The sequence below is a fragment of the Electrona antarctica genome (assembly GCF_951216825.1).
Source record: "Electrona antarctica genome assembly, chromosome: 2".
Taxonomy (NCBI): domain Eukaryota; kingdom Metazoa; phylum Chordata; class Actinopteri; order Myctophiformes; family Myctophidae; genus Electrona; species Electrona antarctica.
The window spans coordinates 45,132,527-45,151,480 of record NC_136807.1 but is presented as its reverse complement, the minus strand read 5'-3'; the positions used below and the strand labels follow the sequence as shown (position 1 = coordinate 45,151,480).

Below are 18,954 nucleotides of genomic sequence, written 5' to 3'. Positions count from 1 at the left end.
ATCCGATAAAGCAGGTTCAAATTCACCATGAAAAACAGTCAGAGCACCAGATACCATACAGCTGCTTGTGCAAACAAACTAACTGTAGTGTAAATCCAATATATTGGGAAAAGCATACAGTGTTGTATAATTACTCCCTGTATACTGACTACAAATGCACTAGCAAGTGGCTTAAAGAACCACTTCACCACTTTTCAACCTATCTTCATATAATAGGTCCTCACTAATAATCATGAAAAAATGGCGCAATTGTCTGTGTCTCATAGGAGGGCTGTGGGCAGTTCAGAAACCGTCTTCCAGTGACATAATCGATGGGGAATACAAGCTAATAGAAACTGCAGGCTTTCTAGTCCTGAAAAGTTGCAATGCGAAAATGGAAACCATCGTTCTCACGATAATGAAAATCTAAATATTTTTGTAAAAAGATCTTGTTTAAAAAAGAATCTACCTCATGATGATGTCACTGGAAGACGGTTTCTAAACTGCCCACAGCCGTCCTATGAGACACAGACTGAGTAGAAAAAAATCGTGACATTTTTTTCATGATTATTAGTGAGGATCTATTATATGAAGATAGGTTGAAAAGTGGTGAAGTGGTCCTTTAATTGTTCAGTGATTGTGCACTGTTTCTTGGCCACTTTCTGGAGCTGGATATGTTGAAACATTTTGATAACGTTTTGGTATTGATATCCAGCGAAAGTAGAATGCAGATGGTAGCAAATGAGTCACACGGTAAGACAGAAAGTAAGACAAGCTGCTAAAGGCACAGTAAAACTGTAATAAGGTAACACTACTGAACAACTCATATACAGTTACATGCATAATTGTGTACAGACATACGGCTGCACTGACAAATGGATAGACAGACAGGTGGACAACCCGAAAACCGAATGATTCTGACCACAGCTGACCACCAACAGAAGCATATAAATATTTTTGTCCAAGTCATTGAAGGCCAAATAACAAATTATTTCATATTAGAGTGAACTGTTTATTTTATTATGATTATTTATTTATGTTTATTATTACTTTTCCATTTACCCCCAAAACCTGTGACTGTTAGTATTGTATAACAGTAATATGGACCTGTTAGAATGTCACATAATGGCTACAATACAAATGTAAATAAATATATAAACACACATTTGAAATTCAAACTTTAAAATTAGGGTCCATTATTTTATTTTTTTTAAAGATATTGTTTTGCGGCTTACGCCTTTTATTGGTTTTTTGAAGGGACAGACAGTAGGCTGACAGGAAACGGGAGAGAGATGGGGGAAGACATGCAGTAAAGGCCGTGTCGGGCTCGGGAGTCGAACCCGCGGCACACTGCGACTGGATTACCAGTCGGGTGCCCAGACGGTTACGCCACCGCCTGGGCCTAGGGTCCATTATTGATAACAAACTGCAATCCTTTTGATTGCAGTTTGTTATCAATAATGGACCCTAATTTTAAAGTAATTTAGCACAGGTACCAAACAAGAAACATTTTCATCAACAGTTCCAATGGAAAATACAGAAGTATAGTGCTCACTATGGACTGCATTCAAGTGCATTTGATTTGTCTAGCCAACTGCGATGGATTCTTATTCAGGTCACCTAATACTGTCCTCACATTACATAATACATACTTTTTACTGTGCCTTTTTATAGTGAAAGTGAAAATCACCCCAAGATCATTATGCAAATTGTACACAGCCCTGCTGAATCCCTTGCATTTGTCAACAAAATCTAAAAAAAATATATTTTTTACCTGGCACTAAGGGCGCTATATATGCACTGTCAAACTGCCATGGATAATGAATAGCATGGATGAGCAACCTGAATAAGGAATGAAACAAACATTTCCCTGATGCTGGCTAAACAGCCTGAAGAGATAATGCTGCTGTTTAGGCGAAATCGGTGACCTTCTGAAGTCTGTGACTCGGATGGTGCAGTACGCGTCTACCAAGGAATGATAATTAACACCCTCCGCGCCATTGCCGACGATTAAAGTCAATTAACCATTAATTTTGATACTGGCGCTTAACGCCATTGCCGACGGCCTTCGGCAATTGAGCTTTTATAGCGCGTTCGATTGCTCGAGCCAAAATGCTACTCACGTTAGCCGGTTAGCTAGCTGTGTTGTTAGCACAGCGCTGGATCGCCCATCTTAGATCGTCGTCGCCATAAGCATCCATTCTATCCATTTCTTTCAATCGCCTGTATCTCCTATTCCTTGTCCCAGATGGCATTTTTGGTCAAAACAGCGTTTCTTTGACGGCACAGAGCTGACAATCTAGAGCTCTCCGGAGCTCCGGCCTGGATTCACATTGTAAACAAGGCCCATCCAGCTGTGTGAAAACTCCTAACTTAAGACTACCGGTTGTGGACCGGAAATGGCGGCTTTTCAAAATAAGAGCTCAAATTAAAAAAATGCTGGCGTGAATTAGATCCTAATTTTTCAATAAATGATAGCGGTCTAAGTGTTAAACTCCTTCACCTGGGGTAAATTCTGATTCCCTACATGGACTGCACAATCCATCGGTTTCCTGCTGAGAACCATGGCCTCAGATTTGGAGATGCTGATCCTCATCCTTAGACGTGGTGAATAATTTCTTTGGGTGATTTTAACTTCTTAAAAGTAGTACAGTAGGCATGATATTGAAAATAGTGTTTATTCTGTATGAACGGCCAAAGTTAGGAATTGATTCGAAACCCTGTATATCAGATAATCTTCATACTCAAATGATCCTCCATTCTCAGTTATGATGATCACCAAGAGTGATGAATGGGATGGGAGTGTGTAACATTTGACTTCATTGTTGTATTACCCTCGTTTTGCCACTTGAAACGCTTGATTTTCAAGTATGGATTTAAGTCCCTCCAGTACTGTATGTGCACTGTATATGTTTCTTTTCCCTTTTTACCTCCATTATGATGAATTCCTGTTCTGTTCTTTGTCTATATAGAAGTGTCTATTTGTACGTCTCTAAATGTTTTGATGAATTGAACATGGTGGACCCTGTTGTAAACAAGTGTAATGCTTAATTGGGTCGTCCACTCACAGTTAACAGCCTTTGTATTGAGTTTGTGCTTGAAATGTACTGTAATTCTGCAAACTGTTAATACATTTTTCAATCAATCAAACCGGGCTGCTCTTTCTAAGCTAGTAGCACCAAACAGTTGGCTGGCTCTTGTTGTTGCTAAGAAACTACTGGTAGCCCCCTTGAACCTGTTTGAAAGTTGAAATTAATTTTAGTTACATCTTGCACTTACTTCTTATGCTCACAGTGCTAAGAACACTCAGCTCAGCAAAGTCCAAAGAAACCAGCACTTTAACGTATGTTCCCAATAGTAATCCTGCTCTTGTGGCCACATGGTGGCATGGTCAATGGGTAGTTAGTGTAAGGATGTCTTCTCACCACCTCAAGCTGAACCCAGACAAGACTGAGCTTCTCTTCTTCCCAGCTAAGTCCTGCCCCACGCAGGAGCTAACCATTTCCATAGACAATGCCCTGGTGACTTCGGTCACGGACAGTCAGCTCCAATTCAAGGCACACATCACAGTGGTCACTCGATCCTGTAGGTTTACACTCTATAACATTCGAAGGATTAGACCCTTCCTCACCCAGGAGTATTCTACGGTTAGACTGATGTTAGGTTCTTAGCTTACTTATGATCATTGATGACTATTTATATGTATTTGATGAATTACTATGTGTTGTTCTTGCTTACTGTAAGTCGCGTCTGCTAAACGAGAGAGGACCTTTGACGAAGACAATGAGAAAAATATATACAACATGAGTATTGCTCTTAAGTAATAGTTTCTACAGACTATAAAATGTTTGCAGTATAAGGGGACAACATTCTCATTTGTTCTTGGAATATATTACAGTATGTATTCTAACTAACAACACCAGAATTATCTAAAAGTATGGTGTTTATTAATTCTATTGCATGGTTTTCCATCTGGTAATAGCATATGAATTCATGCAAACTGCTCTCACAAAATGATGTATTTCCATACGGGTATATACTTATATAGTGTGGCAATTTTCTGTGGCATACAGAACATGCTCTTTTCACTGCAGGCAACATACAGTGTATTCCTAAAATGAATCAGTTTTCAATTTATTCCTTACAAGATAAGCTGCCATCTTCAATCTGCTCAACATCCAAGTCCCGACAGCTTCCAGGAGTAATATCATGCATTTTGCACCGCCAATGCAATTTTGTGTTAAACCAAGAAAATTGATTGCAAAGAGCAGATAAAGGGTAAAATACACTATTTTAAATTCATTCTGGATGCTATCCACTCAATAAATCTGCAATTCCTGGGCATTTCATCAAGTGCAGTGTTCTTGACCACACTTGCATTATGAATGACAAGGCTTTGACCTTGTCTTTAAGTGCCATCGCCGTGAACAAAATTCAGTGAGACAGAGAGGAGGCAAACAGAGACAGCAATATATACTCATACAAAATGTGAAACTAACAGCAAAGAGAAACAGCAATATACTTATAGCAAATGTGAAACGAACAACAGACGGGTCTCTACAACTGCCAATGGGTCAAGCTTTCACCGTCTTTAACAAGAAAGACAACGTTGCAGCTGCGAAGAGCTTTTGTGAAGCTTTTGTGAAGAAGTGATGTGTCATGCGGCATGTCAACAAAAACAAAACACATTTTTGCTGAAGCATACTGCATCATACTGGGAATGACCCTTAACCAAGAAGTCAAATAAAATGCCCTATTTTTGAGCTTCACTTACAGTATTACACAATGGAACTGAGCTAGGCTGAGATACTCCAGTGCCTTACACCACAGTAATTATATCCTGAAGATGGCCAGTCTGAGATGAAAAAAAATACTTGCTGTGCTGTACTGCACTTTGCATTTATTTAACACTCCAGAATAAAATGGACTTTACACCTTGCATAACAAATGGCCCAACCTTAATTTTTCATATAGCTTTTGCTATAGTGCTTTATGTAAGTGGTGCTGATTAACGAGGAGGACAGGCATGCAGAGGAGAGGAGTCAGAGGAGAAGCTGGGAGGGCAGATGGGACCAGGGCGATGTATTATGCATGGTTAAAAAGCACAATCCGGAGGACCAGATGAGCCTCCAACAGGAGAGGGACAGACTGACCCAGCCAGGCCCCCATCACCCCTACCCTATACCCCACCCCCCTGCCCCCTCGTCTCAGGCACCGGCCCAACTCCCCCACTCTCTATCTGGGGCTCCGAGCGGGCCTGAACTGTTCCATGACCCTGAGCTCATTTCCACACCCTTTCAGCTGACATATGTGTAGAAGCCGGTCCATCGTGTTGAAATATTCATCTGGACACGTCCTGGCCAGACTGCTTATTTTACACACTTGACTTTGGAGGATAGGGGTCTACAGAAGTAACCTGTCATTCACTCCCTGAGCTCATTTCAAGTTCAGTGTAAAATGACATGTCTCAATACAGTTTACAAGAACAAATTGAAATTATTTACAACAATGACATGTTAAAATACAATATACAACATTGAAGCATCAAAAACATTTCACATTTTACGGTGGATCATACACTCCTTCTCCTTGCATAAAATTCATTGTTTTGACTAGGAGGGTGTAACACTGTAGCTCCAAAGTCACTAAGGGCGGAAAAGGTGTTGCCTTCATTATCTACAGTATGGCCTAACCCACTCTATAGACTTTGCAACCGGAGAATATTGATTCATCTTAGACTAGACAGATGGAAGCTGTTAATATTGATTTGTTGTGTGTTCCGCACATATCGCAAAGGCCTTGAGAGAAATTACTGGCTTATCATTCAAATGACATTTCCAGACGAACTACTAGATAGATAGATAGATCTTTATTGTCATTGCAACAACAAAATAAAAAAAATAGGCCAGCCATTATTCTGCACTCACCGCTATTATTTCCAGAAAAACATTATGTATGTATTGAAGGTGTGCGTGCGTGCGTGCGTGCGTGCGTGCGTGCGTGCGTGCGTGCGTGCATGCATCCATGCTTGAAGGTGTGTGGTGTGTGTACATGTCTAGCCTCTCCTCTGGGGGTGACAGGCGTGCTGCTGATGCTCTACTCTGACAATTAAGCCGAAGTGAAGAGTGGTGGAAGTCAGGGGAGAGTCAGACAGATCGTCTTCATCAGTGTCTTTCTCCTGTAAATGTCAATGTCACTCCTACACCCCCCACCCCCCTCCCTATTTCTCTCTCCTCTCCCCATGCAGAGACAAAGGGATATATCAGTGGTTTTCAACCAGTGGTCCTTGAGAGGGTTCCAGGTGGTCCCCCAGCTAAATGATGGAGAGTTGGAAACCAATTGCACCCTTATAGATCTTTAACTCTTGAGAGCGTAAATTGTTTGCCTGTTATATCTCCTATGGTACCAACAGCATGGAATTGTGGACAAAATCGTATTCAACGATAACAAAATATTCTTTAGTTTTCGGTCTGAGAGGCTAAATATCATGACCAAATAAATAATGGGCCTTGTTATGAAAAGGGTTGAAAACCACTGGGATATATAATGCTGTCCTTGCGCATTGTGTGATCTATGATCGCAGGATCTACCACATCTGGCCTATTTCGAATCAACGGAGACACTAAAGTAATGTTAATTTTTGTTATTTTTGTTTGTTTTATTCTGTCCCGCTCCACCGATGAGTGACAGCTTGGTGGATATGGACACAGTTGGATATGGCATGGAGGAGAGGAGGGGGCACTGGGCAGGGTAAGTCCACCAAGGCTTGGCCTCCCATCTCCTCGCAGCATGATGAGAGGATACACACCAGATGGAGAAGGAGGAAGAGCTGGGGGGGGGGGGGGGGGGGGGGGGGAGGTGGACAGTAGCTCGCTCCTCGAAGGTCAAGAGGGTCTCTTGCATGCTAATGGCAGTATTTGAGTAGTTGCCATTTTCAATGTGTTGTGTTTGGAGCTGTATACCTTATTATATTCTGCAAATGTTCCAAGATCAGAATATTCAAATGAATCAATGAACAAGACAATGAAGGCTCTTTGCTGCAAGAACGACCAGGAAGGACATACATCAAAGGGCCTCAGGTTGGATTTGAACCATGGCCGGCTGCACAAGGCCTGAGCCTTTTAATGTCATGCACGCTACCAGGTGAGCCACTGGAGTACACCCAGAGAACAACACGTTATGGTAAATAATGTAAGTCATGTCATGTTGAAAGCCAATGATATTGTCTAATCTCGAATCTGCAGGAAAAGCAGGAATTTTCGTTTTGCATTTATTTTTCATTTTGAAAATAGTGGTCAACAGTACTGAGAACAAAATACTCCTTATATCAGCACCACATGTATTTTTTTGCATAATCATTTGCATATTTTGCATGATCACCTGTATGGACAATATTTCAGCAATTGCTTGGCCGATTTGGACTATATTGGAGTTGTTTTGTGGGTTATTGAGGATGCTGAATCCTCCTGAATCCGAAAATATGCCTATGGCCTGATACTATCGGCTGAAATATTGTCCATGTAAGCGCCATTTTGAGTCTCCTAATTGTGGCCAATGATGTCCACTGAGGGGTGTGGTCAATGTGAAGGTTGGAAGGGTATTTAATCAGGTCTCAATCAAGCAGCAGGTGTTGCTGACAAGAGGCAAACAGTTTTCAGACTGTGTTTAGGAGGCTGTTTGGATCATGTACGTTTATTGCATTTATTTATATGTATGCTGTAGTGACTAGGCCTGCAGAGACAGATAATAAATCCTCATTATACCAACTCTACGCACATGTCTGGACATCACTTCCTGGAGCACACGTCTTAACTATACAACCCGACTGTCGGCAACCAGTAGTGCCACAAATTTAGGATTTGGGCGCTACATTAGGTCTGAAAACTGCCTTAGTTCTACACTTGTTTATAGGAAGCAAGTCAAACGAGCGGGGTTGTTTCAGAAGAGGACATTGGACACAGTACACACAGACAGGGCGTGTGTGTGTGTTTGGTGAGAACCGGACGGATCTGCAGAGATGGCAGCAGCTGCGAGCGATCGTCTCTACAAGTTGCTGTGAGGTGGTGGTGATCGATTTCAACTCGGAGCTATAGGGGTGCACCGGGGACATCGGCAGCACTGTCGCCGCACGGCCGCCGCAGCAGCAGCAGCAGATCTTCGGGGCCGGACGGGACCGCTTGGCAGTCGGGAGATCATCCACACCGACCGACAAAGTGTGTGTGTTTCAGTGGCGCACGGCCGCCAATACAGAGGAAACCCAGTATTGGTAAAACAAGCACTTTTAACTGACTTTTTGTTCATTTGAACATGGATTATTGGTTGGATGATGAACCTCCAGTAGTCACTCAGAAAACAATTCATGACTATCTCATGCACAAGTATTTTCCAAACAATCGGGGTCAAAAGTACCATGATGATGATGTCACATTTGATATTGAGTATCCCGTCCCTGGCTGTGATGTCATATTTAATATTATTGGGGCCTCTGTTGTTGCTCATGAGTGTGACAATGGTGGTGAGGCTCTGCAGGGAACACAGGAAATGCAGGCAGTAGGTCTACAAGATGCTACAATCAGCAGCTCAGCTGAAGAATCAGCTGTTGGTGAGAGGCCCAAGCTGAGCAGAGTGGTGGAAGAGCCACTCATACAAAAGCATCCATCCTTCTCTCCAGCTTAGGCCATGAAGGCAGCAGCTCCACGACCAAAGAAGACCAGCCCCAACATCGCTGAGCAGGTCGTCGATGACATACATCGTCGATGTATGTCCGCCTCCAAGGAACGGAGCAAAAACAACATGTCCTTGACTGTGGTCAAGAAGATGGCAGCTAAAAGCTCAAAGGAGAGAAAGAAGGGAAAATGGCAGAGCCAAAGAAAGAGAAAGAAAAGAAGATGGGAGAGCTCAAGAACAAAAAGGATCAAAGCAGAAGACACCTGAGTTGTTTAAGCAAGTCTCTGACACTCATACACCCTCTCTAAGTAGGCCAGTTTATGTTTGCAATTTTTAATATTGCCTGAGTTATGAATGCTTAAAAGGTTTTGAATTTTGGTTTTGTTGTTTAATGGCTCTTTGTAGGGATGTCGGTAACGGATAATTTCCCATCCGGTTAGCCGACAGGATTAACCGGGTCATTAACGGATAATTGGTTGATTTTTTTTGTTTTGTTTTTAATAGGCTACCCCAAATGTAATATGCATGTATAGGCTACATAATTAAAGTTGGTAGACGAAATGGTATACATTTATTTATGCTCCTTTTAAAAAGACAAACAAAAGCAACATTTAACAATATAAATAAATTGTTGTAGGCTTAATCATCAATAAACAACGCATCGCATCTGCATGCATGCATCTGTGCGTCTACAGTACAGAGGTCCGCCGGTTCTAGTCCAAAACATAAATAAGTCCAGTCCAGATCTGAGCAGCCTATATCTATAAAGCCACTGGACGCATGGGCTAAGCCTTTTTTTTATTATTAAGGAAGATCAGCATGCATGTCACCGTGTTCTGTTTGTTGACTTTTCGCTGACGAGAAAACCCTCAAACATCGATAGCACATGGCTAACTTGATAGCCGGGAGGAGGAGGAGGAGGAGGAAGCGGCGGCGGCTGTAAACGTTCTCCCTCCAGGCCATTAATGGATTTAATAATGCCAAGTAGGTCTCTGCATTGATACGGTCGACATGTTGTGTTAATCTCGTCTCGCTGTCACTCGTTTAAATTTTGACTACCGCAAAGCTACCGTTGTAGCCAACTAGCCATTTGAAGTACAACAGAGAACTTTGGGACAACGACATTGCGGGGGCAGAAAACAGCGCCCGAGCACTGCTGTTCATGCAGCCTGGAGTGTGACAAGCTGGCCGGCGCAAATAACAGCAATTTTAGGCATGTGTGCAACATGACAACTGTTTTAAAGTATTGTACAGTGACAACTACAGTCTCTGTAATGTTTATGTTGTATTACTATTACTAAAAACGATCTAAAATAAAAGGGATTTAAGATCAGAACACGCATTTATTATTATGCAAATTAACCGTAAAGCTGATAAGCATACCCGGATATTTCTTAACGGTCGGCTAACCGGCTAGCCGGTTAACCCCCGACATCCCTAGCTCTTTGTATTTTTTATGTTTTTGAATTGCTCTGTTTTCACACCAGTAGCAATTAGGGGTGGGTGTGTAAGCGCCATTTTGAGTCTCCTAATTGTGGCCAATGATGTCCACTGAGGGGTGTGGTCAATGTGAAGGTTGGAAGGGTATTTAATCAGGTCTCAATCAAGCAGCAGGCAACCTTCGTATAACATACGACGAATTAGACCGTTCCTCACCCAGGAATCATCCCAGCTCCTAATCCAGACAACAGTCCTGTCAAAACTTGACTATTGTAACTCTCTCCTTACTGGCCTACCGGCATGTGCACTGAAGCCTCTCCAACTGATCCAAAATGCCGCAGCTCGCTTGGTCTTCAACCAGCCAAAATTCTCACATGTCTCCCCCCTGCTCCGCTCCCTGCACTGGCTCCCGGTCGCTGCCCGCACAGAATACAAAACTCTGATGTTGGCATTTAAAGCAACCAAAGGTATGGCTCCCCCATATCTTGCCAGCATGATTGAACCCTACAAACCCTCCCGCGCACTCAGATCAGCCAACGCAGGGAAGCTGGAAGTACCCTCACTAAAAACGCCGGGACAACGCTCCACACGTCCCAAACTCTTCTCCCTTCTGGCCCCAAAACTGTGGAATGCACTTCCCGTTGCAATCAGAACTGCAGCATCACTCCCGATCTTCCGCCGTAGTCTGAAAACCCACCTTTTCAGACTCCATCATGGCCCATAGCACTTACCCTACCCCCTTAGACAGCACTTCTTAGACTTATATAGCATTTGAAACAGACTTATAGCATGTCATGTAGACAGCACAATAAGTGCATTGTATGTAGTCATAGCACTTCATAGTATATATGTACAGCATAGTATAGCACATATGTGTAGTTTATATGTATAGTGTCATTATATAGATATGTTCTAGTTATAGTTTATATGTATAGTGTCATTATATAGATATGTTCTAGTCACGGTCTTAGCTTACGCATGTTTCGCGATAAATGCATTTTGTTACATATGTGATGTATTCCCATGCTTTTTGTTCTTGCCTATTGTAAGTCGCTCTGGATTAAGAGCGTCTGCTAAATGCCTAAATTGTAAATTGTAAATTGTGTTGCTGACAAGAGGCAAACAGTTTTCAGACTGTGTTTAGGAGGCTGTTTGGATCATGTACGTTTATTGCATTTATTTATATGTATGCTGTAGTGACTAGGCCTGCAGACAGTGCAGAGACAGATAATAAATCCTCATTATACCAACTCTACGCACATGTCTGGACATCACTTCCTGGAGCACACGTCTTAACTATACAACCCGACTGTCATATGTAAATTAGCATCCGACAGTTTCTACATGCTGGGGAACCAAACTAAACATTTCTAAAATAAAACATTGGTGTACTCAACATGTCCAGGTTCACAATGGGGCTCTATGGGCTGGCAAGTAGACTAATTCCTAAATACTAACTGCGATTTTGAGTACTGGGGCGAATGTAGGCCTACGATTCATTGTTCTGAGAGTATCCAACGAAAGCACTGAAGTGTAAAAATGGTTGGCGTAGCCCTAGTTATCAAAGAAGAGGTCGCACTGATATACTGATACTGTACATTTCAGCCAATGAAGATAATTGACAATGCTATTCATAAAGTGCTTTTTTGGCCTGTTCATAGGTCACAGGCGCCCTCAGCTAAAAACAAAGACAGACAACAATGTTTGCAGGCAAACACTCACCTAGAGCCTATTTCAACTCTGCCAAAAAGGAAGAGAGTAGCTACAGAACATGACAGTGGACTGACAGAAAGTCCCCACATAGCTGCAAAAGAATGAAGGAGAAGGAAGCTGCCAAACCTCAGGCTGTAAGAAAGCAGCCCCCCTGTCTCTGCCTTAACCCTGATGACAGAAACGTGTGGAGAGAAAGAAAGAGAGACTGAATGATACATTGGAAAAAAGTGGTGATGGAGAAGGAGAAAAAGAGAGAGATAGAGACCCTGGGAAATCCAGCGTCACTCACTTGCCTCTCAGTAGTTTCCCCACGTCTACTCCACTAGTGTGTATAAGTGGATTTTTGACAGGCTTTGAGCATTAATACGCATTTTAACCACAGACAGACATACAGTGAGACCGGGAGAGCCAGAGAGAGAACAGAAGAAATATACATAAAAAAAATATTTTCAAGCTATGTTGTGTGACCAGTGACCTGTTGGATGAGGGGGACCTTCTTGGGTGTCGCAAAAAAAGGACAACTCATAAACATTTCTAAAGAGGGGCAGGCCAGGATGTAGGCAAAGGAGCGAAAACACATTTTTGGGGTCAATATTGGCTCCCATGTATAGGCCACTCAAATTCACATTTGATTCAACGTCACCTTGCTTGACAGAAGGCTGCTTTGCCAATTTCCGGGCAACACCATCTACTCCACTTGGCATCCGGGCCCAGCGTTGGCTCAGCGGCATACAAGCTACAGATTCAAGAGCCAACACCATGGTTTTGAATACAGCTCAATGAACACACTGATCTATATGGTAAATGTCATACTGTACCTGCTTTATAACCCTAACCTTTTTACAGGTTGCCAGACTAGTCCTAAGTCATCACTTTTTCCGCAACCTGTGAGTGATCCTAGGACTTCCGATGAAGACTGCACACATCCGAGTTGCACACATCCGGATCAGGTAAGGTTTTTAAAGAAAGTATTATCTGTTGACTGTTGTAGGCAGTGGCGTGCACAGACATTTAGAGGGGCAGGTGCTCAAGTGGGAAAAAAGGGCACTTTGTGCAGCGTGTGGAACCGGCCGGTTGCCTTAATAGTGTGAGATTTATAGATTGTGGGGCCTAAATAATATATTAGAAGCTTTTTAACAAGAATTGATCAATGTCACCATGGTCCACATACTGTACAGTGTAACTTTGGCAATGAGCCCTTTTTTCTAAAGGGCTCATTGCCAAAAGGGCAATGCTCTAGCACCCCCTAGTGTCTATCTGTGCACGCCACTGGTTGTAGGTATGGACATGTGTCGGAAACTGTTTTGTGTGTTTTTAACTGTTTTGTGTGTGTGCGTGTGGGGAGACTCTCACATCACTGCGGCAATGGGCCGGTACAAAAAGGTCCCCCCCCCCACCTAGGTAGTCACAGATACGTCTCTGATATTAACATCATGTTACGGTAAGAAAACAGCTACTCCGGAGTGATCCTTTAACCCCCCCCCCCCCCCCCCCCCCCACCCGCTAGTGAGAGTATAGGAGCCTGAGCAGCACTCCGTCACAGGCTTCTTTCACTGGGTGCATCCTCTGTGGACTACTTGTACTCTGTACACACAGTGAGCTCATTGAAGAGCTCAGGCTCTCATCTGCCTCCTCCCACCAAGGTTACAGATAATTAAGATCAAGAATATCAGAGCATAATGAGATGGAACTGAGAGAGATGGAGAGAATGCCACAAAGAGGAGATAGGAGAGAGAGAGAGAGAGAGAGAGAGAGAGAGGACAAAGAATATGTGCTGAATGAAGCCTCTGACTCCTCATTGTCTTTATCTGTCAGCAGTGCGTTCAGGCGCAGGACGCCTCAAATGTTGAGCAAATTCATTAGTTTACTATTAACAAAGCTGCCTCGCAAGCAGTTGGCGGACATCAATCCAGGAACATTCTCACAACCTGTCTATGGGGTGATTGATAGCCTGCAATTTAACTTCTCAGGACGTGCCGTGGTCGTCACTGAATACTGTGAATAATCAAAGAAGTCGGACGATGATTCATGCAGAGGGTGAAATAAATGGGGAGCCAGCAAAACTTTATGAGTGATCAGCTGATGGGTGGAAAAAGCTATGAAATACTCAGTTTAATGAACCGTGATTGAAAATGACTTCAGATGTAAGTAAACAAATAAATCTTTGTATGTATTTGGAAATCGAATAAGGAAGCTATGAAGACAAAATGACCTTGCCGTCACAACTTCATTAACCCATTTTGGGCGGGAACCCCTTTTGGTGTTTTAACTTGCATTATGTTATACTTTAGCTATTGAAAAATAGCAGATCTACAAGCTCATAGCGCGCCACCGAGTGGCGCGCTATGAACTTGTAGATCTGCTATTTTTGAAAAATCGTAAAAATGCGGCACAAATCTTCGTATATGTATATATTCTTTCAGAGCGAAGGTTTTTTTTATTTCGCCTAAATGGGTTAAGCACTGTCAACATTTCTTTTTCATCTGACAGTTTCTTTGTTTTAGCTTCTCTGAAATGGCAATATGCACTTAAAGAGCAGTGATGCACTGCAAAGTGAACCACAAAGGCAAAAAAATAACAGTGTGTGTTGTTGCAGTTTGGCAGGTACAGTGTGTGAGATGATTACGCAATATTTGTGATTTCTTGAACTTGGGGGCTGACCTACTGTACAACATCCTAGTCTTTGCTTTTATTTTGTAAACTTTTCCCAAATTAGCCATGTGTATTCTAATCCATGTCTATACACGTACGGCTCTACTCACCTGCTATTCTACAGCTCAGAGTGCAGGGTCACATGCAGTGCCGCACGTCGAGCATCTCTGTGGTTGAATGTCCTCGCTCAAGGGCATGTAAACAGAACTGCATTGCATAACTCCAGGCACTCCTGAGTCATACACCCTCCTGAAGTACACACTCCTTGTTCAATACCCTGTTTACATGGCCCTGCACAGTAGTTTGAAGGGTGGCCAGCCAGCCAAGTAAAAGAGCTAGCAGGTGAAACACATAATGACAGCATCGTGGTTCTCATACCTGTGCGTCCGCTAAGAGGTGCCTCATCAGGGTCATGGACTTCTGCAGCGTCTCCTTCTCAGGGGAACGAAACGCACGGCCCTCCTGCTCCAAGGGCCTGGTTCCCCCCGGCACCATGAAGTTTGCAATCTGGTCATTCAGGCTATTCAGAGACTGCACGGCTAGGGGAGGACACACACACACACGCCAACGAGTATTTCAGTTTGTGGATTAAAGGCCACTATAGGTCAGCTTTGGTGTCTGGCAACCAAACGCTAATGGATCATATAGGTTATGGAAGCTGAGTGAAAAGGCACGCACGCACGCACGCACGCACGCACGCACACACGCACACACGCACACACACGCACACACGCACACACACACACACACACACACACACACACACACACACACACACACACACACACAGAGAACTGGATGGAGATGTGCTGGCACTTCGCTACTTGCCTACTAGCCTGTATCAAGATCCATACAATAATAAATTCTTCCAAAATGATACAATTATTCAGAGTGAAAAGTGGATAATAGACTGGCTTTCAGTGTATCAACAGTCAAATATTTATACTTCCTTTCTGGGTGGAGGGCTGCTGTCTCCTCTAAAGTGCAAGCATAGATAGCACAATGGAGGAACACAGCTTCCTATACTGTCACCCTGTCAATGACTTCGCCCCTTTTTCAGCTCCAGAATGTTCCACGTCCGCCTGAGAGCCATCCTGTTTTTGTTTCCCTGTACTTGCCCTTCTGTGTCCCTGGAAAACCTCTCCTTTTAGGTTTCCTCTCTGGCTAATGCCCTGAATTGACCATCAGACAGCCTTACACTATAGTTCCTCTTTAATACTCACTCACATACTGTACAGTAACGCACACACACGCACACGCACACGCACACGCACACACACACACACTCTTCCTCGGCTCACTTCCATTTAACATTAATCACCTCATAGTCTTCAAAAGGTCACCACAACTCCCAGAGGCCGCCCACATGTGGAAATGTTGGATGGGAAAAAAAGCTAGTTCAGAAAATTACTTTTGTGCATTTACTTTTTTTGTGTGGGCTGCAACAGTGGTTTGGCACAAAGGGCAGACCCCATTATCTGTCTATAAAGCAGTATAAACTTACGTTGGCTACAGTGTTTTCAAATTATACTGCATTGGAGCAGTGATCCAGGTTCGACTACACTGTGATGGTCTATATGGCACTTTTTCCCAAACAGTGAGTCGGGACCCATTTGTGGGTTGCGGACACATTTTTATGCGTCACGAGTAAATATCAGAACATAAAATAATACTAATAATACTAATAATACTAATAATAAGGGTAATAATAATAATAATAATAATAATAATAATAAATTAGATAACAAATGTTTAAGTAGTAGTGAAAATAGCTACAAGCTCACAATGCAACGCAATCTGCAATTTTCACTAGTTTGGGTGCCAGGCAAAGTAACATCTAATTCCTCTTTTGGGTCTCGACCTGAAAAGTTGGGGAACCACTGGTTTATCTCTATGGGACCTATCCTGCATCAATATGGGTCACCTCAGTGTGACCTCATATTCGTCTGAGGTGTTCTCCTTGTATCATGCACACTTGCACAGCCATATTTCTGACAAGTAAATATACACACGCGCCATGCTATGGTTATTAAGAGCGGGGTGATTTTGAGTGTGCCAAGAATTGGGATAGGGTCTGTTCAGGATGCAAATCAAAAGCCTCTTTTTTATGCAGCACCCACGCCAAACAAGAAAGGAGCATAGATTACCGTGTTACATAATCCCAAAAAATTCTTCAATCGTGGCTGACATTTCCATGAAGCAAACAAGCTCTGAGTGGGTACATTTAAAAAGTCTGGCAGTGAAGCAGCAGAGATAAGAAGGGTTGCGAGACTCTCTCTCCCTCTCTGCTCGAGGTGAGAGTGGAGCAGGCAAGAGCATACGACAGATCTCTGAATTCGTGGGAGGGTCATTGCCTGAGTTCACAAGATGCTCAGATCTATTTGGTTCGCTAGCAGATCTTAATTCATAAACACAGACCGAGATATAGAAGTCAAGCAAGTCACAGTGTGGAAGCGAATATGTTAACATATTTATCCTTTCTCCATCCTGTATTAATACCACAATAATGCACACATCTATGTAAAGAAGCGCCTTGGATAAAGATGCTATATAAATGCACCATTTACCATTTATATAACAAAATAGAAGCACAAAGCTCTAATGTCCCTTATCCAAATACAAGACCATTAATTGACCATTCGGCTGAGCCGAAGAAATTAATTTCTCCAAGGAATGAGGCAACAACGCTGCAGTAAAACTGAAGGGTCATGTTTTACCAAGTGATATTTATTTGGTTAAAACATTTCTTATTTTATTTTTTGTGTAAAAAAAGCTAAAGCTCTAGATTCTTACCAGTCTTACCAACACTTATTTTAACAAACTAAAATTTCTGCAAATGTAAGTTCTCATTGCATTTGATTAAGAAGCAGATGCCATGGGCACAGTTCTGATTCCTGCTTATCTGAGTACTGTGATGCCTGAAACTGTGCGATGCAAATTAGCCTTCAATAGTGAAACGAGCCTCCAAAATGATGGACTCCGGAGTGAGTTCAGTTCCTTGCTCCTAGTGCCCTCCAATGGGCAAGTGCTCAACTTGCACAAGTTGCAAGCAGCAAGTACATCTTTCTTGTTCACTGATTCAATGTACGTAGGTTGGATGCAGTAAATCAGTTTCTTTTTTCTTGCCTTTGCCTTTTGTATTCAATTGTTTATTCTCACATTCTTACACTCTGCAAATGTTAAATTTTAGGCAAATGTAGCTAATACCATTTATACCTTATTCTATTCTATTTTACTCAGAGGAGACAGGTGCTCATTTACACCCTCCCACAATGCCAAATTGTTGGCAGTGACACTACTCACTAAATTGGGAGAATAATGGGGGAAACACTTGCTTTCAACATGTCCTGGTCTCTGAAATGGACAACATTAAACGAATAGGGGAATGACCTTTAAAACATATTCAAATGCTACCAGCGTCTGTGACTCAAAGCACATTAACAGTCTTAGGCTTTGTGGGTGAATGCAGCACTGTAATGTATTGGAAACCATTTGATCTCAGACACAACAAAGTCAATCTCTGGATCGACCCAATATAATCTTGGCTCAGATTACACCTTGTTGTAGGCCTGTAGGGCAAGCTGACACAAAAGGAAAATCAGTGCAATGATATTGAGCCAGAGTCCTGACCTAAACATAATTCATTTTCACACAAGCTTTTTAAGCCATCTATATCTGGCTAACCGTACTGTAAACAAGTTATGACAGTAGCCACAAGTCGATAGATGTTGTCAGATACTCTTTGCAATTGCATCAGAGTAGCTGCTAAATCATGCTGCAAATATCCTATGGTCAAACGGTCTCTCTGGAAATTACTTCATTTGGCATGGCATCATGGAAGTGAATAAACAAACCGGGAAATGTACTATTCTTTGTTATACTGGTGACTGTGGGTCAAGAGGTAGAGCAGGTCGTCCAATGATCCATGGGTCGGCGGTTCGAATCCCAGCTCCTCCTGTCTACATGTTGAAGTGTCCTTGGGCAAGACACTGAACCCCAAATTGCTCCCGATTTGCTGGTTGGTACCTTGCAAGGCTTCCGCCGCAATCGGTGTATGAATGTGTGTGAGAATGGGTGAATGTAATGCAATGTAAAGCGCCTTGGATAAAGGTGCTATATAAATGCACCATTTACCATTTACCATTTATACTACCATATAATGCATCAAGGTTTTACCAGGCATGTTATAGACAATGTAATGCTCAATTAATAGCTGAAGTGCATGGTTCCTGATATTGATAATGAACATCAGTAAAAAAGAAAAAAGAATCTACCGGTAAATGCCATCCCTGTCTGTATGATTATAAGGGATACTCCATTTCATAATGCTAGGTATTGAAATCAATAAAGCCTAAGTAATAGACAATTAATAGCGTCATGGTGCCTTTCATGCTTGCAGTCTTACATTGCATATTGAAGGTCAGAATTGATTTCCCAGTTGCCAGTGTTGCACTCATTAAGTCTTGGATCTAAGGTATACATACAAGCTGCATGTTTTGAAGG

At 42.5% G+C, this 18,954-nt stretch overlaps 1 protein-coding gene across 2 annotated transcripts in view; it reads right to left on the bottom strand.

Moving 5' to 3' along the window:
- Window positions 1–18,954, bottom strand: part of LOC306934774 (kazrin-like) — a 296,761-nt gene that overhangs the window by 245,837 nt on the left and 31,970 nt on the right. For both annotated transcript variants that reach the window (XM_079517546.1, XM_079517547.1), the window contains exon 3: window positions 14,830–14,990. In XM_079517546.1, the coding sequence (XP_079373672.1) occupies window positions 14,830–14,990 (161 nt within the window). The remainder of the gene's footprint in view (window positions 1–14,829; window positions 14,991–18,954) is intronic.